General features: G+C 43.7%; 2 protein-coding genes across 4 annotated transcripts in view; one reads left to right on the top strand and one right to left on the bottom strand.

The window, feature by feature from the left end:
- Positions 1-14,484, bottom strand: part of Ears2 (glutamyl-tRNA synthetase 2, mitochondrial) — a 27,184-nt gene extending 12,700 nt beyond the window's left edge. The window contains exons 1-3 of one of the 2 annotated variants that reach the window (XM_038320263.1): positions 14,314-14,484; positions 10,323-10,478; positions 2,947-3,136 (exon numbers count right to left, since the gene is read on the bottom strand). In XM_038320263.1, coding sequence (XP_038176191.1) covers positions 2,947-3,136; positions 10,323-10,478; positions 14,314-14,452 — 485 coding nt within the window. In that variant the 5' untranslated portion in view covers positions 14,453-14,484. The other variant, XM_038320273.1, reaches the window with a different exon arrangement.
- On the top strand, positions 13,525-26,709 carry Ubfd1 (ubiquitin family domain containing 1). Of its 2 annotated transcripts, none has more exons than XM_038320290.2 (7): positions 13,525-13,623; positions 15,081-15,395; positions 16,214-16,422; positions 19,775-19,840; positions 19,984-20,089; positions 23,865-23,947; positions 26,324-26,709. In XM_038320290.2, exons 2-7 carry the CDS (start codon positions 15,083-15,085, stop codon positions 26,432-26,434), a joined length of 888 nt encoding a protein of 295 aa, XP_038176218.1. In that variant the 5' UTR covers positions 13,525-13,623; positions 15,081-15,082; the 3' UTR covers positions 26,435-26,709. The 2 variants fall into 2 exon arrangements, with proteins under 2 accessions (XP_038176218.1, XP_038176211.1); XM_038320283.2 differs by lacking the exon at positions 13,525-13,623 and adding an exon at positions 14,605-14,895.
- The last annotated feature ends 483 nt before the right edge of the window (positions 26,710-27,192 follow it).

Raw genomic sequence — 27,192 nt, forward strand, 5'->3', positions numbered from 1 at the left:
ATAAAAAAAATGAAAAGGAGCTGAGCATCAGCATCCATTCTTTCTTCACGCTCACTATGGACAAAGTGCGAGCAGCTGCTTTAAGTCCCTGCTACCTGGACTTCCTTGCCACGAAGGAAAATCAAACTGTGAACCAGAAGAAACCCTTCCTTCTTAAGTTTCTTTTGTTAGGGTATTTTATCACAGCAAATAAACTATGACACTATCCTACAAGCATATCACAGAGGCAAAAGGCATATTTCAAAGTTCCCTCACTGTACTGGTTCCTTTTCTTTTGCTGTGACAAACATCATGAGCAAGACAACTTATAAAAGAAAGCATTAAGTTGGGACTATGGTTTCAGAGGGTTAGAATCCATCATGGAGGAGCAAAGGCATGGCAGCAGGAACAGCTGAGAGTTCAAATCTTAGCAAGCAGGAAGCAGAGAGAGCATACTGAGAATAGCTAGTGTCTTTTGAAACCTCAAAGCCCACCCCTAGTGCCACACTTCCTCCAAAATGGTCCCACTTCCTAATCCTTTAATAGTTCTACCAACTGGGGACCAAGTATTCAAACACATGACCCTACGGACATCATTCTCTTTTATTTAAACCACCACTCTAATCACAACTCTCGCTTTTAAAACAAAGCATAAAAGACATAAAGCTCATTAACAGGAAACAGAGTAAATAACTCATAGCATTTCCGTATAGAATTTTTTTGTTTATTATACGTATAGTGTTCTGTCTGCATTATGCCTGCAGGTCAGAAGAGAGTATCAGATCTCATTACAGATAGTTGTGAGCCACCGTGTGGTTGCTGGGAATTGATCTCAGAACCTCCGGAAGAGCAGCCAGCGCTCTTAACTACTAACAATCTCCTCAGCCCCCTTGTTTCTTGAAAAGGGTCTCACAAAGTCCAGGAAGGCTTCAAAGTTCCAAGGTAGCTAAGAATGACCCTGAACTGCTGATCTTGTTGCCTCCGTCTCCTGAATGCTGGGATTACAGGCAAATGTCACCATGCCATGTCATAAATGGAATAGTATAGAAGGGTAAGAAAAAAATTATGGGTTGATACAGAAACTTCCTCAAGACAAGAGGTGTGTGTGGTATACTGCACACTACCATTTACTAAAAAAGGTAACAGTAACTTCCGTTTGTCAGCATAGGCATTGAACACCAGCTGGTACCAAATGCCTCTTGAGGGGAAATGAGTGGCTAAAGGGAGGGTTAAGAGAGATGTTTCTATATTTTTTTTGGAGTAGCTTAAGTAATAAACATGAAGCTAGTGAAATAGCTCAGTGCGTGAGGGTGCCTCCTGCCAAGACTAATGACTTAAGTTCAATCTCCATATGTTAGGAAAGCATCAACTCAGGAAAACTGTCCTTTGACCTCTACATACACACTGTGGTACGTGCTGCCTATGTGCGCCCATATAAGTACTAAACATGAAAAGTTTTTTAGATTTTTATGTTTTGGTTTTTTGTTTGTTTTGTTTGTTTCTTTGTTTGAGATAGGGTCACACTGTGAAGTCCTTACTGACCTTAAACTTGCTCTGTAGACCAAGCTAGCCTTGTACTCACAGATATTTGTTGACCTCTTGCCTCTTGAGTGTTGGGATTAAAGGCATGTGCTGCCACACTCACCTACTTTTATTATACTTAATAATACTTTAGTATGTGGGGGGGTATGTGCATGTGAGTACAGGTGTTATTTATTTGTTTGTTTGTTTGTTTGTTTAATTTGTCTGTCTGTTTTTCGAGACAGGGTTTTCTCTGTGGCTTTGGAGCTTGTCCTGGAACTAGCTCTTATAGCCCAGGCTGGTCTCGAACTCACAGAGTGCTGGGATTAAAGGCTTGCACCACCACCATCCGGCTTTATTTATTTTTGTTTTTCGAAACAGGGCTTCTCCTTTGGAGACGTCCAGGAACTAGCTTGTGTAAACCAGGTTGGCCTTGAACTCACAGAGATCTGCCCAGCTGAGTACAAGTGTTTATAAAGGCCAGAAGTATCAGATTCCTCCAGAACTGGTTATGAACTGGGTGCTAAGAACTGAACTTGGATCCCCAACAAGATCAGGAAGCATTTTTTGTTTTGTGTTTTGAGATAGCTTCTCTTTACATAACCCTGGCTGCCCTGGAATTCACTATGTAGAACTGGCTAGCTTCAAACTCACAGAAATCTACTTGCCTCTGCCTCCCAAGTACTAGTATTAAAAATGTGTGTCACCATGCATAACCAAGTAAGTATTCTTAACTACTGAGCACGCGCTCCAGCCCAGAAAATTTTTTACGCATTATAATAGGTTATTATTATTAAAATTAGTATCGCTTGAGGTGCAGTATAACCAGCAGCTTCCTCTACAACCACAATGACTGATCCTGCTTCTTGGCATTCAGGCTTTACAATGTCCTCTTTCTAAGTATGGGCTGAACTCACACTGAACTTTCATACTTGTGAAAGAACACAAGTGGCAAGATGTCACTTCCACAGTTAGGTGCATTTAATTGCCAGGCTGTGAGCTGTCCTATACAGACCTGTGTAGTTTTGAGATATAGTAGAGTTACAGGAATCTTTGCCTAGAATGTACCAGGTTATTTGTTCAACTTAAGCACTACCAAAAAGATAAAAAGAAAGGGGGGTTGGTCCTCAGCTCTGGAAATAAGAAAAGAAAAAGACAGCCCTTGTGTGTATTTTGGCAGTTTAATTGGTTAGAGGAAACCTACCTGATGAGCAACAGACAATAGTAAGACCCTAGGCCTGCAAACAGCCTCTGGGGAGATGGATGCAAATCCTCCTCAAACAAATTCTAGGGAACTGTAGGCTTGACTTTGGCCCAACTGTAGCTTTGAAAGACACCAAGACCTAAAGAGCCCAGCTAAGCCCTACCCAAATGTCTGACCCGCAGAATCAGAGATACTACAAACACAGGCTTGGGGAGGCATCCAAAATGGGCTAGGGATCTCACCTGGGTGTCTGCCGGCTCCTCAGGGCTTCCTTCTTCAGGAGCTCCAGCCGCTGTGGTGAACAGAAACAGGGATAGGCAGCTCCAGACTTCAGCAATGCTTCTGTGGCCTGGGCATACAGTGCCAGCCGCTGGGACTGAGTGTAGGGCCCGGCAGGACCACCCCGACGGGGACTTTCGTCAGGTGGGATGCCTGGAACACAGGTGGAGAATTGTCATCACAGTAACACCAGAAAAGCACATAGTCCTCTTCTTTCTTTTTTTTTCCTTCCAAGTATTCATCTGGGTGCTTTACATACACATTGAACTTCTTTGTCTTTTTCAAGACAGGGTTTCTCTGTGTGTAGTCCTGGCTGTCCTGGAACTTGCTTTGTAAACCAGGTTGGCCTCAAAGTCACAGATTTCTGCCTGCCTCTGCTTCTCGAGTGCTGGGATTAAAGATTTGTGTCTGCTTCTGCCTCCCGAGTGCTGGGATTAAAGGTGTGAGCCACCACTGCCCAGCCAAAGCCTACATTCTTAATTTTGAATAATTCGTCCTTTTTAAGCCTCAGTTTTCTCCTCTGAAAAATGAAGCTCACAGCCTTTTGTAGAGAATGATTGTGGGAACAAATACATTGGTGTTTACATGCTTACAGAGTATAGAGTCTGAAGGCTTGTATGTAATAAAGCTGCATATTAAACCCAACACTTACAGGCTAGACTCCAAACCTAACATTCAGCTTCTGGACTCATGTGTGAGAGACATCAACATTTCCAGTAGAGGGCAGGGGAGATGCAAGGCCTGCAGAAGGGGGCTTCTGCCCACTAAGAGCTTCTAGTAAAGTAGAGTAAGAACATAGACCACCTTGTAATGTTTAACGCTAGCACACACACTCCACACAGATGGACCTTGTTTCAAACCCAGTGGACAGTGCTGAGATCTTGGGCAAGTCCACTTTGAATACTTTCAAACTCTTCATTTGTAAAACAAGACGAAATAGTAAGTGTCTCATAAGGGTCCTAAGAGGCCAAAATGAGATTAAGGACAAATCACCTGGCACTTGCTAAATGAACTATATATTCTAGCTAAAATTACTGTTATCACAACTTAGCTACCTCTCACACAGCACCTTCATTTCTTCATTTGATAAAAAAGAACGTGGGGCAATAGGCATGGTATCTCAAACTGGTAATCCGATTACTTGGGAGGCTGAAATAAGAAGACTGTCAAAGTTCAAGGCTAGCCTATGCTATATAACAAAATCCTGCCTCAAAACAAGACCAAAAACCACACACATATGAGGCTCAAAGAGATGGCTCAGTACTTAAGAGTATTTACTGCTCTTGCAGAGGACACAGGTTTGGTTCCCAGCTCCCATATGGACGCTCACAACAAACTACCTGTAATTCTAGTTCCAGGAGATCTGATACCCTCTTCTGGCCTCCACACGTGATACACATAAACTCATGCAGACATATACACACACAATAAACAAGCAAACAAACAATACACCTACACTAAGCAACCTCACCAGAACTAGATGGTAAGCCCTATTGCTGAAAGCATAACACATTTTGCTGCAGGACATTTAGATATCAAGCAGGAACTGACCTGAAAACTTCTTCCTTGCTAAGGTTTTTACAGCGTAGAAGGTATAAAGCAGGCTGCTGGGAAAGAAAACACATTAATGGCATCCCTGCAGCTAATGCTGCACACTACAGTACTGGCCCATAGGCAAGAGTGTCCCAGTGGTGCCAAGAACAGCATGAAGGTTATAGAGGTAACTAACTACTTTTGGATTGGGTTTGAGGCATGCTCCACAGGAAGGAATTCAAGCTTGGTGTTGTAAACCTGGCCAAAAGTCCATGGTTCATGAGGTCACAGGCCTTCAGGAGGAGCCTACTACTGCTGTTTTACTAAACAACAAGCTTTCAAATTGCTTCTAAATCTTTATGCTATACCCTCAACCTTTTCAGGGAAGCTTCTCTTTGCAATGGTCAGCTCCTTTTACAACAGTTATTATCATAACTGGTCAGAGTGCTGGCAAGTGTCTGCTGAGTGCTCAGCTCCAAATGGAACATTTTCATCCATTTCCCCACCTCAAGGACAGAGAACATCTCAGAAGAGCAAAACTAACCCAGGAGCCAGCAGATGAGAAGGGCTACAAAACGCTGTCTTGAGACATGGCACGGCCACTGCACTCATGACCTCCCTGCAGCCGTGATGGTCTGCAGAAGATTAAGTTAACATTCTAACAGACAGTACCATCTGGACTCACTGGGATATTGATTAAAAAAAGGATAGGAGGGGCTGGGAGATGGCTCAATGGTTAAGAGCACTGGCTGCTCTTCCACAGGTCCTGAGTTCAATTCCCAGCAACCACATGGTGGCTCACAACCATCTGTAATGAGATCTAGCGCCCTCTTCTGGCATGCGGGCATACATGGAGGCAGAATGTTGTATATATAATAAATAAATAAATCAAAAAAAAAAAAAAAAGGACAGGAGGAGCTGGAGAGATGGCTTAGAGGTTAAGATCACTGACTGCTCTTCCAGAGGACCTGAATTCAATTCCCAGCAACCACATGGTGGCTTACAACCATCTATAGTGGGATCTGGTATGCAAGCATACGTGCAGGCAGAATACTGTATAATAATAAATCCTACAAACTATAATTCCAACAGGCCCAGCATTAGTGGCACTAATATCTTGAAGGTAACCAACTCTATCTGATTATACTTATGGCCAACTCATATTTGCTACTGTAAACTTAGTCAAGAATTTGTGGCTGGAGGTCACAGATTCTAGAAGAAACCTACTACTATCATCATTTTTTAAAAAAGGAAAAAAAGGACAGGACATGAAAAGGGAGAGTGGGATGTGTTGAGGGTACCTGGAGGAAGGACGGAGTTGGGGATTCCTAGGGAAGTGGGAGGAGCAGTTAGGGTGCTTATGATCAAGACACATTGTTTACATATATGGAATTCTCAAAGAATTCTCAAAGAATTCTCAAAGTAAAGATACTCTGTGCTGGCTAGTTTTATGTCAACTTTGACACTAACTGGAGTCATCAGAGAGGAAGGAACCTCAATTGAACCTCCACAGAATCAGGACTGTAGGGCAGCCTGTAGTGCATTTTCTTTCTTTCTTTTTTTTTTTTTTTTTCTTGTGGAGACAGTGTCTCATGTCTGGTCTCAAATTCACTGTGTATCCAAGGATGGCCTTGAACTCCTGATCCCTGCGACTGCAGGAGCTCTAAGGCATGCACACCACGCTTAGCCTTTCCTAAGGGCCAGCAGGGTATTTTGAAAAGTAGAGCAGCAGCTGTCTGCTGCATGAATGGGTCCCATAAAGTGGCTTGTGGTTCCCTTCCCCTTTAATAGAGTACATCCTAGTTAGTGGGGTTAATATTGTTATGAAACAATGATTTGAAGCTTCTTGGAGAGGAAGGGGTTTATTTGGCTTATGATTCCCAAGGAAGTCAGTATAGGAACTCAGACAGAGCAGGATTCAGGAGGCAGGAGCTGATGCAGATGCCATGGAGGAGTGCTGCTTCCTGACTTGCTCCCCATGGCTTATAGAAAACCCAGGACCACTTGTTCAAGGTGACCTCACCAATATGGACTGGGCACTAATTAAGAAAATACACTACAGTGAGTTCGAGACCAGCCTGGTCTACAAGAGCTAGTTCCAGGACAGGCTCCAAAACCACAGAGAAACCCTGTCTCGAAAAATCAAAAAAAAAAAAAAAAGAAAGAAAATGCACTACAGCTGGGCGGTGGTGGCACACGCCTTTAATCCCAGCACTCGGGAGGCAGAGGCAGGCGGATCTCTGTGAGTTTGAGACCAGCCTGGTCTACAAGAGCTAGTTCCAGGACAGGCTCTAAAGCTGCAGAGAAATCCTGTCTCGAAAAACCAAAAAAAAAAAAAAAAAGAAAGAAAAAAAGAAAAAAGAAAAGAAAAAAAAAAGAAAGGAAGAAAAAGACAGGGAAACTAGAACAAGGTTGAATGAGGTAAATTTGTGGATCACTTCCATATCAAAATTTATTAGTTTTTTAAAGATCATCTTTTTTATTAATTTCATTCTCAAGACACTTTCACATGTGTATGTATAGAATATATTTTTATGTTTCCCTTCACTCTTATCTCCCTCCCATTCCTATAACACCCATTCATCCCTGTTAGGTTTCAAACCTGGGACAAAGGCCTATTTAAATATCAAATCAGACTTGGCAGCCAGGTTCTCCCTGAGTCCTCAGTCCCTGACTGTTACAGGGCCCTCCTGGCTGGCATATCCTGCCCCTACCCTGAACTTCCAACTTAACTACTCTTCCTCCTCCCCTCAACTACCTACCTTTCCCTATATAATCCAACCATTCTGGTTTTCTGGTCTTTTTGTCTACTTTCTTTTGGGTCTCCTGGCTGCTGCACTTAGTAGCAACCAACCCACCCGCAAGGCTCAGGGTCACATCAGCTCTGGACTCAACCAGATGTCCCTACCTCTGACTATGTCACCCTTTCATCTACAGTAAACTTTCTCCTCCATCATGCCTAGGAGTAGTCATCTTCTTTCCTTTTTCTTTTTTTCATTCCATTCTTACCAGTCCCTTTCCCAGACTTAGGACTTGGTTTTATTTTGTGATCCATTTTGCTTACCCAGAGCCATCTGTGTGAGTAATCGATGTGGCCTTAGTAACTTTTCTATTGCTGTGATCAGGCCCTGTTTACACAGCAGTGTGGCAGTGGGTGCTCAAAGAAGGCAGGAGCAGCGGCTTTCCTCAATTCCACATGAGCTTTACACAGTACCTGCAGCAGCAAGAGCCCCATCAAGTTGAAGTTGTCACATGGGCCTGTGTTTTACTGAGTGAATTTGCTGGCCCCCACTAAAACTCATTTCACTTTTTTGTAGTCTTTGGGCCACGACGTAGGATGTCCTTCTGTAATGTGTTGCTTTTATTGGTTAATGAATGAAGTTGTTTTGACCAATGCAACAGAGTAAAGCCAGGCAGGAAACCAGAACAGAGATAGAGAAAGTAGGTAGAGTCAAAGAGATGCTTGTAGCTGCCCAAGGAGACAGATGCCCAGAACCTGTACAGGTAAGCCACAGCTTTGTGGCAATACACAAATTAATAGATGGGTTAATTCAACATGTAAGAGCTAGCTAGAAATATACCTGAGTCATCGGCCATGCAGTGTTGTAATTAATATAGTTTCTGTGTGATTATTCAGGTCTGAGTGGTCGGGAAACAAATGCGTGGTCTCCACCTCCAGGGCCATACTGGCATCCTTGTCATTCCTCACCCAACACTACTTCTCTTCCACAGAACTTTTGCATCTGATTCCATCTACTCTAAATAGCCTTAATTCATTCTAGACTCTATGCCCAGAGAAACAACCCTATCAAGAAGAACATCCTTTTCTCAATTTTCCATCATGTTACTCTTTCTCTGTAACTTTGCAGGTGCACATGTACATGTAGAGGCCAGAGGCTGACGTTGGGCATCTTCTTCAAGGGCTTTCTACTTCATTTTTTAAGATCTTAGTTAATTGACCCCTTTGTATATGGATGTTTTGTCTGCATATACATATGTGCACCATGTTCATATAGCACCCAGAGGCTAGAAGAGTGCTGGAACTCAAACTAGTAAGTGCTTTTACCCACTGATCATCTCCTAGCCCTCTCACTGAACCTAGAATTCACTGGCTAGAACCCCTGGTCAGTGAACCCCCAGGGATCTGATCTCAAGTTCTCACACCTGCACACAGCAAGCACTTTACCCAACAAACCATCTCTCCAGCCCTTTCTCTATAATTCTCATCACAACTTAATATCAGGTTAAGGATGAAGTACAGGGCCAGGGCACAGCTTAGTGGTAGAGTACTTGCATAATATGCACAGGCCCTGGGCTGAGCACCAATACGGTTTAAAAAAAATTCTGGGTGGGTAAAGTCCTAATACTTGAATTTTTAAGGCTGAGGCAAGCAGATGGTTCAAAGTGATCTTAATGACTAATACATTCCTTTAGTCAATGAACCTCAACTACATATATACTAAAATTTCACTAATAAAAGCTAGAAATAAATGAGTTTCTGCTACTTAGGAACTTAGAGCCTGGTGAATAATTATCCGAGGTCTTTTGTTTTGTTTTGTTTTTTTGAGACAGGGTTTCTCTGTGTAACAGCCCTAGTTGTCCTGGAACTAGCTATGTAGACCAGGCTAGCCTTGAATTTACAGAGATCCACCTGAGTCTGTCTTCCAAGCGCTTGGAATTAAAGGTGTGTATCACCATCACTTGGCTTCAAGTAGTCTTCGTATTTTTCCTTAGGGTGTTAACTTTCTCTAGTGCCTGTCTTTAGTAGGAACCCACAGGAGTTCAAGATGATCCAGGAAACTCAAAACACATTCTTTATTTCAACAAGCCTAAATTCAGGATTAAATTACCCACAAGAAGATCAACTTCTAAAACTGCACTCATTTTGTTTGACTCACAATGATGTGGTTTAAAAATAAAATAAATTCAAGCCTAGGTTTAACAATGGACAGTGTTCATTTAAAATAATAATCAGCCAATGAGGTGGTGCAAGGGTCAAGACTCTTGCGGTAAAGCCTAATAATTGTAGTTCAGGCCCTAGAACCGCACTGTAGAAGGAGACCCAACTCCTGCAAGTTGTCCTCTGATACACACACAAGTGCACACACACAATAAATGAAAATAAAAATTAAGATAAAGAGTTAGGGAGAAGACAAAAAAAGGCACTTAAAAAAAAAGAAAAAATGGGGCATTCAGCTGGGCATGGTGGCAAATGTCAACTTTAATCCCAGCACTCAGGAGGTAGAGGCAGACAAATCTCTGAGTTCAGGGCCAGCCTGGTCTACATAGTGAGTTTCAGGACAGTCAGGGCTACATAGAGGAACCTGATCTATATATCTACATACATACATACATACATACATACATACATACATACTTACAAACATTCTATATACTTCAACTTTCTAGTTCTTCTTGGAACTATAAAGTTGGACAATTTGAGGTCACATTCTCATGGGAGCAGAAGCTGGTGCTCATAGGCACTGTATCCTTTGCAGGAGACCCCACTTCTTCATGTTCACCACAGGCCTAGTCATTCATTCCCCATGAACCTGTTTCCTGTCCTGACCTCTCAGGGAATGCACTTAAGCAACTGGGATAAGAGAAGGTATTCCACAACAGCCATAGAGCTCGGCTTCGGGGAGTCTTGTCATTTTTTTACAGGGAGAATCCATCACCCCAGACTGTGCAGATTTATCTGTTTTCCCTGAGTTCTTATTCTCCACCTTGAATGCACAGAGAAGACCCACAGCTTTCTTCTCTGCTTCCTGTTCCTCCTCAGAGACTCTTTCCTTACCAGCCTCACCTGCCCACTCCAGCATGTCCTCAATGTTCTCTGCTGCCCTTGGTACCAGTCGGCTCTGATCAGTGTCCTCCAGTCTCAGAATGAAGCTCCCTTGGTGCTTCTTGGCAAAGATGTAGTTGTAGAGAGCGGTACGGAGGCCACCCAGGTGCAAGAAGCCTGGTAGAAGAGAACAGGTCAGACAGGACAGGTAAAAGGCTAGATCACAGGACTCAACTGAAATGCAAATAAGAATGTCCCAATGAAGTTTCAAGACCAAGAAATGGCTGTGACTGTCCTATTGCTTTGATTGATAACCAGACTGTCACTGAAAGAACACAGTGGGGATGGAGAGAAGGCCTAATGGTTACAAGCACTGGATGCTCTTCCAGAACCCAGGTTCACTACCCAGCATGTACATGATGGCTAATAACTATCTGTAACTCTAGTTCCAGTGGATCCAACACCATCTTCTGACCTTAGCAGGTACCACATAGAGATGGTACATATACACACATGTAGACAAATTACTCATAATGTAACATAAAATAAATAAATCTTAATAACAACAGAAAAGAAAAAGTAAAGGACAGGGTCCATTTAAGTCCTTCATCTTGGGAACGGAAAAACACCCAGGTGTCAGGTCCAGGAGCTTGTCACCACATAAAAATGCTCCAACTCTTCCTGAGTGCCTTTAGCACTCAACTTTGACATTTGCCTCAAGGCCAAGTTCTACCACAAGGAGAAACGGCATTCATTATCTGTTTGAAAACTATTCAGAGGCCAGATCACACTAGCAGTTACATTACATAAATCTACTGATATATTCCAGGGAGGAAGAAGGCTGATTACATGTTAATAACACATCTAAATTCTATTTAAAAATCATATTTTCATATATACTCTACATATCATACTTAATCACATCATGCAATATACATTTTTCCTATTTGAGATTGTCACCATAAGCGCTAGTTATAATTAATTGTAATAAACTAGGTGGTGGTGGCACACGCCTTTAATTCTAGCACTTGGGAGGCAGAGGCAGGTGGATCGCTTGTGAGTTCGAAGCCATCCTGGTCTACAAGAGCTAGTTCCAGAACAGGCTCCAAAGCCACAGCAAAACTGTCTTGAAAAACAACAAAAAAAGTAATTATGATCAAAAGTAACATTTGATTTCACGATATTTCCCTTTGTTGGAGTTTAAACTTTGAAAGTATTGTTACTGACTAAAGGTTTCAAATTTTTCCAGGTTGGTCATTTCCCCTTTCGTTACTTTCTTTGGTCCAGCTCAGGGCCCTGATCTCCACAATCAAGCCATGTACATTTATAACGACCTCATCTGCATTTCCAGGTACCGAAGGCACCATGAGACAGGAAATGTTCTGGATACCAGGCAGACCCGGCTCAACACTGATTCTATGTGAGACTTTCAGCAAATTATTACAAACCCACAAAACAAGTAGTTCCCCGTGGAACTGAGTCTCAGGAATTTCAAGGCAGGTTCAAATTCTACCTTCAGGGGCTAGATGAATGGCTCGAGTCAGTAAAGTGCCTGCTGCACAAGCACGACAGCCTGAGTCTGGATCCCCAGCACCTATAGAAAAGCCAAACGTCCAGCTGGGAAGTCCTGTGCTGGCAGTGGGAAACCGGCAAATTCCTAGAGTTCACTAGCCAGCCAGTTTTGGTGACTCTTTCTCATACCCACATGAAAACATAAATACACCATACATGAAATTTAAAAAAGAATTCTCAGTCTATCATTAAGAAATTCCTGCTGGGGGGCACACGCCTTTCATCCCAGAACTCAAGAGGCATAGGCAGGCGGATCTCTGTGAGTTCAAGGCCAGCCTGGTCTACAAGAGCTAGTTCCAGGATAGGCTCCAAAGCTGGAGAGGAACCCTGTCTTGAAAAAAAAGAAAATTCCTAACCTTTGGGAATTCACTTAGCTTTCACAAGTTTCAATTTGCTGATGTCAGTAGGCTTAAAAAAAAAGTGAGGCTGGATCTGGTGGCATAAACCTTTCCTCTTAACCACTTTGGAGGCAGAAGCAGGTGATCTGTGTAAGTGAGCCAACAGCCTGGTCTACACAGCCAGGAATACAGTAAGGTTCTATCGCAACTCAACAAAAACTCCTGGATTCTTCTTTATCATTAGGTGGCTGTGATACCTAAATGTTGACCAAAGCAGAACTTTAAACCAGGTCTGGTGACTCACACCTGTAACTCTAGTACCTGGAAGGCAGAGACAGGAGGATTGCTGCAAGTTCAGTGCCAGCATAATCTTCACAGTGAGTTCTAGGCCAATGGGCAATATAGTAAGCTGTTTCCAAATTAAAACACCCAGAACAACAACAAAAAAACCAAAAATGTATACCTTCAATTTATTTTTTTATATACCTTCAATTAATTTTAACTATCACAGTGATCTACACTGACTGACAACTCCTTCCCATTTGGGTTTTTCCTGCCAGTCAGCAAAGAAACGAAAATGATAATTGAAGTGAAGGCTCAGCTACACTGGCTCAGGACCATCAGTCAAGAACTATTATTAGCCCTACTTGACAAATAGCAAAACTAGGACATAAACAGAGCAGAGAACATTGCCAAAATGACACATCTAGGAATGGCCAGAAACAAATATAGGCCGGGTGGTGGTGGCTTACACCTTTCATCCCAGCACTCTGGGAGGCAGAAGCAGGCGGATCTCTGTGAGTTCAAAGCCAGTCTGGTCTACAAGAGCTAGTTCCAGGACAGGCTCCAAAGCAACAGAGAAACCCTGTCTCAAAAAAAAAAAAAAAAACAAAAACAACAAACAAACAAACAAACCTCTATCTATATATCTAGATAGATGTGTGCAGAAAATCCCAGGCCTTGTTGACCAACACAAGTGCCTCTTCAAATAAGGGGCATATTCAGTGCACACTCACAGTAGGTAAGCACAGAAACGGAGACTTGAGGTTTAGAAACTTGCATCCATTTGATAAGCCATTTGATGTCAACTGAGACTAACAAAAAGAAAGGAGCTTTTGTTTTGTCTGGTTTCCAGATTCTCGTTTTTTCCCTAGTAGTTTCATTTATGTTAAGTCTTAAATACAGAACCACAACTGGTAATTAAGAATCAGGGCTTCCACCACACAGAGTTTAAAAAAATTCCACGATTTATATCGCCTGCCCTGAAGCAATGTGTCATTCCTGCGCAGCTGGGACTCTGTCCCAATGATCTTTTTCTGCTGACCTTGGGTCTGGAACGAAAGGTCGCGCAGTGTCAAGTGGGTGGAAGGTGACTGGAGCTAAAGGAGGTTTGGGAACGTGTGGTGCGGACGGTAAGTGACGACAATGTTTCTCTCATTTTGGTCTTTCGAGACATTCTCTTTGTAGCCCTGGCTGTCCTGGAACTCTGTAGATCAGGCTGGCCTCAAGATCCGCCTGGCTCTACCTCCCAAGTGTTGGGTTTAAAGGCGTGTACCCCACCATCCAGCAAGACGACAGGACAGTATTTCTAACAGGTTATACACTGGCCTGATTTCCCTTGGCTTGCTAAGCTTCAGTAGTAATAAACCCGGGCCACTGCGCCATTTGCCTAGGCTTCAAGCAGGTCTCCTTAACATGTGGTTCTCAACGTTAACTCTTCAGCAATGCCTCCTAAGGCACCCTATTCCGCTTCATTTCCAAAATGACATATATAACCCTAAAATTTTTCTTATAAGTGCATGGCGTGGTCACTAGAATGAGTTTCTTCAAAGCAGGAACGCTAACTTTTCAATGACCACTGCATTCTAGTGCATAGGGCTTGGCACAGTTTATACGCACTACACGCTGACTACACAAAAAAATAACCGAGACATTATAACAAAGGAACTTCCAGGAACCTGAATCACTTCAGATCTTAGTCCTCCATTTCCGTCTCTGTAAAATGGGGTCGCGCAGACACCGGAAGGGACTGTTTCTGGAACGTTCGGGGGCGGGGACAGACCGGTGGGTTGAGGCGCGGGCGTCACGTCCGCCAGGATTACCTGTGGGGCTGGGAGCGAAGCGAACTCGCACCGTGGCCCCGGGATCTGGGCCCAGACTGGCGTCCCGACATCCCACGCGGTGGCCTAGGGCCGCCGTGCGAGGCCCGGCCCACGGAAGCCTCTGGAGGAACGCCGCCATGTAAAATAGAAACACACACGTGGGCTTCTTCGCGCGTCACTTCCGCGAGGCTGGGGGGGGGGGGAGCTCATTCCCACCAATCAACTTCCGCCACAGCTAGAGCGGCCCCGCCCACTTAAAGGCGCAGGCCGCCGATCTGGGCCGCCCATTCCCCTCTGAACAGCTGGGACGGTGCACCGCCGCTAGGGGACGGCGCGCAGGGAGCGGGCCATTTCCCAGACCCGCCCCCTCGGCTGCGGGAATGCTAAAGCGTGGCAGGGGCCGGCTAGGGAAGCGGAGGAGGCGGGTCTCCATAGAAACCTCCACCTGTTTCCGGCCAGGCTGAGTGAAATTAGGGGCTGTAGCGGGGGCCAATCTCAGCCAGTTCGCTTCTTCCCGGCGGCCCCTGCGGGCGCGGTGGGTGTTGTACACAATCATCATGGCGGCGGCCGGGGCCCCGGATGGTGAGTGCGGAGGGGAAGGCGGTCGGTCGGCGGCTGAAGAGCTGCCGGCGCTGCGGGGGTCTGGGAACGGGAATTGGCCCTAGAGGGAGGAGGTGGCGCAGCAGCGGCGGTGCAGTGGCACCTGGGCTCATTCTCGTCCCAGGCCCGGCCGGCGGCGAGCGCCCACCCTCTTAACTCATTTGCAGGCATGGACACGGAGGCTGAGGCTGTGCCCACCGAGGCGCCCGCACGGCCCCTCAACTGCGTGGAGGACGAAGCAGCGGCGGGGGCGGCGGCCGAGGACTCCTGCGACGCGCGAGGCAGCCTGCAGCCGGCCCCGGCCCAGCCCCCTGGGGACCCTGCGGCTCAGGCCTCGGTCAGCAACGGCGAGGACGCAGGCGGCGGTGCTGGAAGGGAGCTGGTGGAGCTGAAGATAATTTGGAACAAGACTAAGCACGACGTGAAGGTCCCGTTGGACAGCACGGGTTCCGAGCTAAAGCAGAAGATTCACTCCATTACAGGTATTCTAGGAGCTGACAACCAACTGCCTCCATCCCCCACCCCCACCTTTTAGTCCGTATTGCTTACGTCGTGCTAGACCTGCTGTGTTTTCCTTGCATGGACTCCCGCTACCCTCGTTGCAGTTTTCTGAAGTCAGTATTTGCATGTCTTTTATTAATCACAGAGGGAAAACTGGATCCGTGATGATATAGAGCTACCAAATGGTGGGGCAGAGATGCAAACCTTAAACTGAATTATTAGGCTCAGCCATCTAACTAATGTTGGACTACTGAGGATAGTGAAAAATCTCCCGCGGCATTTATTAAATTTACAGCTCCTGGGCACTAACTGTAGATTCTGAGTGGGCCTAGGTTTATTTTTAGCAGATAGGTAAGTTTCATAAGGGAAGTTCCTGAAACATTAATATTGACAGTCATGGTGGCCCTTCACAGTTATTCATATTTGGTCACTCTGTTTGTACTGATTTGCTATTTAAAAATTACTTCTTTCTTAAGCTATTCCCATGTAGCCTGTAAATGCCATAGGAAAGGAACTTCTTGACTGCTGTGTCCCTGATGCTTGGACAGTCTCAGTATTTAAGTGAGAATAAGGCTGAGGAGCGACTTGGAAGGAATGATAACGAAGACATGTTGAACAATTCTAAGTCTACTAGAAGGACCAGGTCTTAGCAACGAAATATCCTGATGGTCCAAATCCCCCCAAGTTCAAAAAGCTGCTAGCTGATGGAGCCAGTGTTCACTTCCTGTTTTGTTACAGAAGCATGATGGTCCATACATTTCCTGCTTATTCCGTTCCCTACCTTCCACTTTTTGTCAAGGTCTCCCACCCGCCATGCAGAAGGTCATGTATAAGGGACTTGTTCCTGAAGATAAAACGTTGAGAGAAATAAAAGTGGCCAGTGGAGCCAAGATCATGGTGGTTGGCTCTACTATAAATGATGTTTTAGCAGTGAACACCCCCAAAGATGCTGCCCAGCAGGACGCAAAGGCTGAAGAGAACAAGAAGGAGCCCCTCTGCAGACAGAAGGTGAGTGCATTGTGTACTTACTTGTTGGTCCTGGGAAGTTGGAGGCTGGTTACATTCTCCCTAGAATAAGTTGCTTTTTGGACAGGGCCCATGATGGACATTTATGGAGCAGTTGGGTGCAGCAGTGGAGTTGACAGCTACCTGAAATTTGCAACTTTGTCATCTGGCTGGTCAGTGTGCCTTAGTCTTCCTTGCTTTAGGATAAGGCCTTTGTGAAAGGAGACTTCAGGGAGTTAGCAGGTGGAACCAGACATGGATTTCTTTTATTTTGTGCCAGAGAAGATGACCAGTATTGGAATGAAACCCTTATTCCTTACAGGTGTCTTCTCAAGTTCAAAAGCCCAGTTCTGGATAGGTGTAGAAGTCAAGAGATTTCAGAGGTTCTCCTAAAACTGACCATTTCAGGAACCCAAACCAAACTGAATAAGAAGATATTGACACTTTTTGTTGTGTGTTTATTGTGGCCCTTCTTCATGAGATAGTCTGCATTTGTATATTATTTCTCTTACTCGTTTTTCTGCTTGTTCTTTGAGGCAGGGTTTCATTTCTTAGCCCTGACTGGCCTGAAGCTTGATCTGGATACTAAGTTGGCCTGGACTTTGTACAGTTTTCTTGTCTCTCTCTCTCTCCCTGGTGCTGAGTTTGTGGGCGTGTGCCATCATGCCTGTTTATAGGTGTGTGTTTTGTGTACACGATGCGGAGGACTGGACCTAGAGTCTTGTGCACGATAGTAGGCAAGAACTCTACACTGAGCTACCCCCTAGTCCTTTACCATGTAATTTTAATTTAATATGTGTCCTGACCAGAGTAAATCTTACTTAAACCAACATTAGTTATAGGGCCACACACTACAGACATAGTAACCATGGGAGAAAGATAGTTTTGTGTTAGACACTCACAATCTATGTTTCCTTCATAATCAAAAATGAGTATTTTTAAAATTTTGTTAGCGAAATTGAACAAGTCTGGGGACAGTTACACTTTTTAAAAAATATTTTTTATTTATTTTTTTTCTTTTTAAAAATTTATTTATTATGTATACAATATTCTGTCTGTGTGTATGCCTGAAGGCCAGAAGAGGGCACCAGACCTCATTACAGATGGTTGTGAGCCACCATGTGGTTGCTGGGAATTGAACTCAGGACCTTTGGAAGAGCAGGCAGTGCTCTTAACTACTGAGCCATCTCTCCGGCCCTATTATTTATTTATTTATTTGGTTTTTTGGGACAGGGTTTCTCTGTAGCTTTGGAGCCTATCTTGGAACTAGCTCTTGTAGACCAGGCTGGTCTCGAACTCACAGAGATCCGCCTGCCTCTGCCTCCCTAGTGCTGGGATTAAAGGTGTATGCCACCACCTCCCGGCTAAAAAGTATTTTTTAAAAGATTTATTTATTAGTATTCTGTCTACATGTTCCTCTGCTCGCCAGAGGAGGGCATTGGATTCCATTACAGATGGTTGTGAGCCAGCATGTGGTTGCTAGGAATTGAACTCAGGACCTCTGGAAGGACCTCTTAACCTCTGAGCCATCTCTCCAGCTCCTCTTAACATTTTTTGATGGAAATACTAATATGCTTGAAAGAAGTATTATTCGGTTATAAGTTACTACCCCAGATACCATAGAGAATATTATTATTATTATTATTAATAATAATAATAATTATTATTATTATAGATACAATATTCTGTCTGTGTGTATGCCTGCTGGCCAGAAGAGGGCACCAGACCTCATTACAGATGGTTGTGAGCCACCATGTGGTTGCTGGGAATTGAACTCAGGACCTTTGGAAGAGCAGGCAATGCTCTTAACCACTGAACCATCTCTCCAGCCCCCTCCCCCCGTAGAGAATATTATGTAACGTGTTTTAAAACTATTATCTTTACAAAATCCCCAACACTCTGAAGTTCAAAACACCTTTCCATAGGGTATTTGTTTCCTGTTGTATTTGGTGCTAGGGATTGAACCTGGGACCTTTTCTCTACATATAACACATACTCTACTGTAGAGCATCACCTCTATAGAGATTTAGATAAGTGTTGTAAAGTTGAATTATCATCTAAAAGTAAATATTTATATAAGCCATTTTCATCCCTAAATATGGGGTCCTAATTTCCTGTAATCCATTGAGGTCATTGGTATTTTCTGTCTTCCCTTACCACATTTATAAAGGAATGTGAGTATTTTCTCCTGTCACATCCTTAGTGCATAACCTGCCTTGTAAATGCAGGTTCTGGGTTACTAATGGTAGCTTAACAGGCTTAAAACTGTTTACCACCGTTCAGGGACGATTCTTTCAAAGGTGCTTATAAGGCATGACTCAAATATACTTCCAGTCTATGCTGCTTTGCTTTGGTGATGCCACTGGTTACGAGGCATAGCACTACCTAATGAGGCTTCACTCCCTCATGAGGCTTTGATGAGCGTGTTCCGGGATCTGAGGCTGATGTCAGCAGCAGCCCTTTGCTAGCAATCCCTGCCACGGGGTCCTGCTATACCAGTGAAAGCTTGAGTTGGCTCATTGCCTGTGAGTGCTGCATTTCACTGAGTTTTACCCTTGGCCCATTTATTGGCAAATAGTTCCAGCTTTAACAAGCAGCTGCTGTACCTGTAAAACCACAGATGTAAAAGAGATGAGATGAAGGCATTTAGGGACTGTGAGTTTGGAACTCGAGCCCTGAGATAGAAGGCAGGAGGAGTGGGCTTGGACGCTTCTTAGTGGGAAAGCATAGGGGGAGTCGGCATTTCTGTTTTCAAAATGTGATTCCTTGGGTATTTGTGACTGGATTGATGGTGGGGTAGAGGAAGACTTCTGTCATAGTCTGGCTGTCCATAATAATGGAGAAATGACCCTGCTTGGCATTTATACCTATACAGGCAGTGTGTAGTTTCTTTGGAGTTGAAAAATGCAGATGTTGCTCTCTTTTCCTGTCTATTAACTTAATGATTAGGTTTTTCAAGGGTGAGATGGGAGTAAAACATTGAATTAGTAACCTTGAACTCCTACTTAGTCTGTGAAACTTTTATGTCTAATATGGTAGCTATGTGTGGATAGTTAATCTTAAATAAAAATGAGAAGTTACTTCTTTATGTTGCTAGTCACATATAAAGTGCTTATAAGTCAGAGACCAGTGGCTAGCTAGTACAAGTAAAGAACATTTCATTATCAACATAAACTCCCTTTAACACATTTGCTCTGCAGTGTCCATTGATACTAAAAGTATCCATTGATACTAAAAGCTTTCAAACAAACATTTAGGCTGCTTCATCCTCTCTATCCAAGACATAGAAACCTGGATCAAATGTAGTAGAGTGTCTTATGTCTTATTTTCCTCTTTGTTCTGACTTACATTGTAGCAACACAGGAAAGTGTTGGACAAAGGAAAACCTGAAGATGTGATGCCATCTGTTAAGGGTGCCCAGGTAAGCTGGCCTGATTTTTGAACTCTTAAAGAATTTGGTTCCACAATTTAAGATTCCTATAATCATGGCCTCAAGTTCTGTCTCATCTCCCCTCTCTGTGTCCTACTGCCCCTCCCTTTCTCACTGTGCTCTTATGCCTCCAGGAGCGTCTGCCAACGGTACCCTTGTCTGGCATGTATAATAAGTCTGGAGGGAAAGTGAGACTCACCTTTAAGCTAGAGCAAGACCAGCTGTGGATCGGCACTAAAGGTACTCTAGTTCTCAGCCTCTTTGGCATCCCGGCATCCTGCCTGCTTCTAGCACCCAAAAGCAGTGGTTCCTGACTGTGATTCTGCCTTTCATTTGGAGCCCCTCTCCTCATCATGCTTTGTGTCTTCATAGCTTTTGATTGTGTCTTTACATGCTTGCCTCTTGCTTGGCCCCATCCCCCTCTGTTTTTTAGTCTGATCTCAGAGACCATCCTTCACATTTGGCCCTTAAGTTAATATATAAACCAAGAGATCCCGAGTATATGACCTAAATCTGGTCCTTAAGCAAGGGTTTTATGGATATATACATAGTTTGTACAAATCAGATTGCTCTGAAACTAATGGGGAGATCTGGCCACTGGAGCCTGCACTCTTTATGAGGCATAGAGTAGCTGTGACTAAGCAGTGGTATTCACCACAATCCCCATGGCCCTATCTAATTTTAGTTAGCTTTGCTCATGGTGCCTATGTGGCCCCTCCCTATTGGTCAGTTTGATTCTAGAAGTGAAGTTTCCCTAATTGCCACCTAGAATTTCCCCTTTGCTCGCTGATTGCCCTTTATATACATCCTCATCCCTTGTCAGTAACACTCTGCCTGCCCACAGTATCTGGTTCAGCCTTGCTGTTTCTGGGAAGTATTCCTGACCATTTCTACTCAACCTTTCCTTGATGCTTACCGAATTTTATTTATTTAGTTATCTTTTTTTATGTACTACTTCCTTATATAATTCAGGCTATCCTGGAACTTGCTCTGTAGACCAGGTTAGCCTCAAACTCACATCTGCCTGCCTCTGCCTCTGAGTACTGCGATTAAATGCATGCACCATCACCCCCAGCTAGTTGCCAAATCTTATTGGTAACACTCCAGAATTGCCCTACATCCCTTTAGCTACTGCTAAAGGCTATAAAGGCTACTAGCCTCTTTTTAAAAGTTGTATTAGGAGCAAGTTTCTGTCTACCTGACCCCTTCTGTCAACTTTGGTCCTCATTGTTGTACTGCTTTTTGTCTGGTTCCTAGGCCTGTAAACCATTAGTTCTTCCAGATCTGCTTCAGATGTTTCACCATACCCTGTTCTAAGTCCTCGGCCCACTCTGTCAGCCTCGTGTGCTTGAGGCACATGCTTGAATTCCCCAGCTCATATTTTGCAGAGTTCTTGTCTTTGCTGGGCCCTACCCTGGAATATCATCTCCTCAGTCCTTGGGATTAATAATCTTCCAAGCCTCCCACCCCCAATATGCCCTTTCCTAATGAAGCCTTCCTTACATCTCCCTAACCCGCCAGTGAACTTCTGTTCCTTGGAGTTGCGTCTGCTCCTCGAGCACTCTGTTTATGTCCCTAGAGCACTCTCTACTCTCCGACTCGTCTGTCCCCGTTAGATTCCTGGAGGGACCTGAACATGCCTAATTCACCTGTTTGTGGCCAGCACTGTAGGTGTTCAGTATTTGAGGTACATGCCAAAGAGGAGAATAGTGGTCCCATCATCAGAGACTTGTTTCCAAGGGCTGGTTGCAGAAAATGGAGTCAACTTTCACAAAAATAAAACTTGGGCAGGGTGATGGGGGTGTGGTTTTTATTATCTGAACCATGAATCTAGAACACAGATCACTGTTTCAACCCTAGGGAGTATTAAAAATGACTGAAGTGTTGAAAGTGAGTTTTCTCATTTTCTGATAGCTAGCTATATTGTTTGTTTTATAGCCAACTCTTAACTGCGTGGTCAGACCAAATTCTCTAAATTTTAAAAGGTTTCTCTAGTTTTCCAATGGCTTTTGAAGGCTTTGCTTGAACATGCTGTTCAAGAGAGCCTGTCATACCATCTTCTTTGCCAGTGAGTAGCAGCCCTGCCTGGGTTTTCTTGGTGATCTTGCCTCATCTTCCATTACTGAGTTTCTTGCTGATGCATATGGCTCCTCTGTAGCTGGGTGTCTCTGCTTGCTGGCAGCCCACATTGAGAGCAGTTGCGCAGGCTGGTCTTGGAAGGCCATCATGTCCAGGAGGGTAGGTGCATGCAAGTGGTTTGGGATAGTTTTCCCCATGAAGTTGTGTGTGTTGTTTGATGTTTTTGAGGAAACTATAGCTTAACCTGGCCTCAGACTTTTGGTGATTCTCCCACTCTAGCTTCAAAAATACTAGATTTAGGTAGGCATGAACTATCATGCCTGGCTCAGAGATTGTATTTAAGCTTCTGGAAGCAGCTGGCTTCCTGCTTTAGTGTGAGGGCAGAACTCTAGCAATGTCCTGATGCACTGAGATTTGAGAATTCCTTCCACTGCTGTATTAAAGGAGCATGGCCATGAACTCCTTGTGCCTTTCACGGTTGATAATCTGAGCTATTCATTCTGAGCTAAACCTTTCCTTATCAATGGGCTACCTCCTTAGCCCAGAGGGTGGGTGTTTTTCTTATGTACCCAGGAATTTTGTCACCTAGCATCAAAGGGACTTGGAGAAGCACAGCTTGCTCTGGGAGTTGGCTAAAAGCCATTGGCTTGTCTTCACTTCAGCAAGAAGCTGCTGTAAAGTGAATGTCCCAGCAGCTAACTGGCCTCTCTATGAGTACTTTGCTGAATAAGGGACTCTCAAGACTGCCACACACAACAAACTTGCCTGTGTAGGAAGAAGCAAGGTGAGACCCTGGAGCTGCACTGGAGAGCGTGCTAGGCTTGTAGTCAGCCTATTTGTAGAACAGTCAAACCTTAGTTGATTGCCTTTATCAGCTGCTTGGTGTTTGGATTGTCCAGCCTTTGGAATTTGAGAAAAAGTCAGAAAAAGTGGCAAGTATTTGAAAAGTCTCAATCTTAAGTATGCTGCTGTTTTAGAGCCATGAAGTAGACATTCAGGCCCCTTCTCCCCATTCCCAGTTTTCTGAAGTCAAGGCCAATAGAAGTACAATACTTAATGTAACTGGTAAAACCAGAGCCCAGGACTCTTAAATTTCTAGTTCCATTTGGTAAGCTAGTTGTTTATTTATCTGTCTTTAAGATCTTTCTTTCTATAAAAGCTCTAAGGAGTCTTTTCCACCTTAATTTAACAGTGTTATGACAATGCCTGCCTGTACCTCAGGTATCTGGTGCTTCCTGGGTTATTCCTGTGGCAAAGATCCCCTGCCTCATCACCATTACACTTGTCTGCTACAGGTGCCTCATCTCACTGAAGGCCTGCTTCATGGCTGCCTCCTCTTTCCTGCCATCCTTAAACTTGTAAAATGGTCTCTGCCCCAGTGATCATTGGTGTCTCCAGTGTTAATCAGGTGAGGGCATAAATGTTTTTGAGAGACCACCACAAACAGTTATGTTTATAAAGGGTTTGTAAGTTTTGGCACAGGCAATAAATAGCCTTGGAAGCTTGGCATATAGTCTTCCCTCCTGTTGCTTCTTTGTTGTGGGCTTCTTGACTTTGCCCTTTTTAGGTGTTCAAAACATTAGCCAATTCCAGGTTTGGGTTATGAAAGCAAAATGGAGTTTTGAGGTGTTTTTTAATAATCAGACTTGAGAACTACTACTAAAATGGGTAAATGTGCCCTGAGACTTTCACTCCACTGCCACTGAACCCTGTTTCCATTTGATGCTCCAGATTCCCTAGCTCCCTTCCAGGCTGTAGCATTGGTCAGAAGATGCTGTCCCTCATCCCTAGAGGGCATGGTCCCTGCCACCTAAGTTACTATATATCCAACCAGCTCTAGTGTGGGAGGAATTGCTGTGGCCAATTGGACACATTTTCCAACATGGAGTTGGGACAAGTAGACCTTTGAGTAACTGCTGTCCTTCTTTAAACCTAGAGCGGACTGAGAAACTGCCCATGGGCTCCATTAAAAATGTGGTTAGTGAACCTATCGAAGGACACGAAGACTACCACATGATGGTGAGTAGCCTCAGCCTGCCTGGCCGTCTGCTCCTGTTTCCTCTTGAAGGGAGTGGATTTCATTGCTAACTGAAAAGTAAGCAGTCTTCAGAAGACTGTGGAGATCCTTACGTTTTCTTGTCTACTTAGAGTTGAGTTCCCAGTTATGAGGTTTTGTTTTTTGCTTCTTTGTTTTTCTTTTTTACTTTCCCAGTAGTCCAAAGGAGGGTTTGTTTTCTCCTCTCCTTTTTAGAACTCTCTTCTGTCTCCTCTTATTTGTTATACTTTGTTTTTAGGCCAGGAAAATGAATTGTAATGGCTTTTGGACTTTCATTTTAAGTTTTGTCTTGCTTATAAAAGAGAACATCACCTTAGCCATGGGGCTGTGAAGATACCAAGAAGTCTCTCTCCTGTAGTGGTCTGTGTGCCCACATGGCCGGGAGCCCTTTGAGAAATGGGGTCCAGGGCATGCTTGCTCTGCATATAGAGCTCATCAATTTGTGCAGAACAAAGCAGGCAGTTTAGTGAGCTGATAAAATGGGCACTCTACAAGTGAAGTTTACCTGCCTAGACTCCAAAGTTGCTACAAGAGGCACACCTGGGCTCGCAACAGTTCGAGGGTGGGTTTGCCTGCTGTTCTTCTCCAGGAAACAGTTTTTTGGTTTGTTTTGTTTTTTTCCAGTATTTGGCCTATCGTGATGCTGCCGTATTGCCCCCACCTCCATCACAGCTAGTTGTTTAAACTATAGGTAGGAGTACCAAGTCCATGGCACAGAGATACGTTGGACAATCTACTTGTTCTAGGGCAATCAGTGAAAGGGACTTAGGATACAGTGAGCTGCATAGCTGGTGTGTCCTTTCCTGCCTGCTCAGGGTCAGCAGGATGGTGCCAAAGTCAAGGCCATGGGACTGTAGTCGCTGGACACAGGCTCTTTGGAATTTCTTCCTGGCGGTGATGAGAACATACTGGGGCTTCCTTTGGGGCCATCAGGCAGCCTCTACTGCCTGTAATAATTCTCCGTAATATATAAAAACAAGATAGCAGACAGATTGGTTTTGCCTGTTCAATTATTTTTCTACTTTAACAGTTGATACTGATAATTTTAGCCTGACCCTTTCCCTCTCTTTTGAAACATTTGTTTGAACAGTTTGACACTGTGGGCCTTGCAAATCCTGTTTTCCAGGCAGCCTGGTGATGGGGAAGCAGATAGGGTGAATGGACCACATTAGACATTTCCTAAGGAATTTGTTTCCATGAATAATTATTTAGAATTTAGTTACAATGTTCTGAAGTCATTTCAGGCAAAAAGTGGATTCAGCAGTCCCCTTAGTCTATTTATTTATTTATTTATTTATTTATGCTATTAAATAGCACTTTTATCCTTGTCCTCATGAAAGATTTACTTCATCTTCCTCCAGATGCCATTGTCTACTAGAGTAGTGTGTCACAGTTCACAGTGCTCTTTCATTTTTAGGGTTATGTTTCAAAGATACAGAAAAGGATACATCTTACATTTTATACCATAACCCATATATCCATCACCAAAATACGATAGTTGTAAACATTTTGTAACTTGTTTTAAATGTTTTAAATAAAAATTTTTTACCAACAGTGATGTTGTCCCCATTGTCTTCCCCTCCCCATTATTATAAGCTATCATGTATGTTCTTCATCTGTCATTGCTTTTGTTTATACATATGTCCATGAACAAAATGGTGTACTGTGTTGTGTTTTTTCAGTTTTCATAAATAGCATCATGGTATCTACCCTTCTGCAACTTGATGTTGGCATTGTGATCTGTCATAACTCTAGATCAAAAGGATCTATTCATATCTTAATAAAAGACTCCAGTGTTTGTATGACTAGGCCACACCACTGTGAATTATGGGTACCCTTCCATACTGGTGGGTGTGTACATTACTGTCAGGATTTTAACATTTCACACAGTGCGCTTTAGACATTCATACCTGCTTCCTGTGTGTGAGTGACATGTTTTCTAGGGCAGCAGTCCTCAGACTATGGCCTCTGGACCAGTAATGTTGAAATTACCTGGGAGCTTGCTAAAAGTTTTTTGGGCTTTGCCTCAGGGCTCTCAAACTAAAATCCAGGGGCTGGAGCCTGCAGTCTATTTTTGCAAGTCTTTCAGATAGTTCTGATGTGTGCTGAGGTTTGCAAACTACTGCCTTAGAGTTGGCTATCCTGAACTGAACTTTATCCTCCCCACTTGACCTTTCGCCCTCCCCCTTTTTTTAAGTATAGGAGAAACATGTACACAATTTGCTTTTGTTTTTCTTCCCTTTTTAATCAGTTTGCGCCCCTCCCTCCTGCGTCTGTTGTTCTGCCTGCTTGGTCACCCTTCTCTGAAGCATCGCTTGGTTTTTCCTTTTCCCTTGCAGGCGTTTCAGTTGGGCCCCACGGAAGCCTCTTACTACTGGGTGTACTGGGTTCCAACTCAATATGTGGATGCAATCAAAGACACTGTGCTGGGCAAGTGGCAGTATTTTTGAAAGCACTTTCACCTCTGGCCCAGGAGACTGACCCAAAGTGAAGGACATTGCCGGGAGAGGTCTGCAGCATCCCTGGATTGCAGAGTTCTGGGACTTTGTTCACACACAAAAAATCTCTATTCAATCTGAGGTGATGTGGTGACTGAAGCCAGAGGTGATGTACTTTCACCATTAGCTTAATTTGAATTTAAAATCACCGGTTCCCTTTCTTGCAGTCAGCTTACCATTTTTAAAGTCAGTATGGTGGAAATTAATAAATCCAAGTTTCGAACATGTGTGGAATACTCTTAAGTGTGTTTGAGAGTAGATCTGCCAGTATGCTGAGAGGGAATAATCAAAAGCTTTCTGGTTGTTTTCTTTGTTCTTTTTCTTTGTTTTTTTTTGTTGTTGTTGTTGTTGTTGTCGTTTTATTTGTTTTGTTTTTAGAAGTGATTTCAGCTGAAATCTTCGGATGTCTTTGGTTGCAGACATTTGGATTGGACTGCATTGGATGAGTTGGGGTTTTTTTCTTTAGTATTAAAATTTTATGCAAAATGGGGGTGGTTAGTAAGCCATATTTTTTTTCTGTGTGTGTGCTCATTGATTCAGTGATTTTCTTTTTTAATGTTTCGCACTTCCTATGATTTTGTTTTAAACCCAAAGATGCCAGTTTCTCTTTTGGTACCTCATCTTCACCTCCTTGCCAGGCTCTCTCCCATGTGCTGCTGCTGCTGTTTGGGAATACACATGGGAATAACAACTGGTGGTCTCGGTGGAGG

The sequence above is a fragment of the Arvicola amphibius genome, chromosome 1 (assembly GCF_903992535.2).
Source record: "Arvicola amphibius chromosome 1, mArvAmp1.2, whole genome shotgun sequence".
NCBI lineage: Eukaryota > Metazoa > Chordata > Mammalia > Rodentia > Cricetidae > Arvicola > Arvicola amphibius.

Excerpts from the sequence above, each read along its gene's own strand:
- Ubfd1 (XM_038320283.2), top strand. The coding sequence starts at position 14,871 with ATGGCGGCGGCCGGGGCCCCGGATG. Across the intron at positions 15,396-16,213 it reads GAAGATTCACTCCATTACAG|GTCTCCCACCCGCCATGCAG; the intron begins GTATTCTAGGAG and ends CTTTTTGTCAAG. Across the intron at positions 19,841-19,983 it reads CATCTGTTAAGGGTGCCCAG|GAGCGTCTGCCAACGGTACC; the intron begins GTAAGCTGGCCT and ends TTATGCCTCCAG.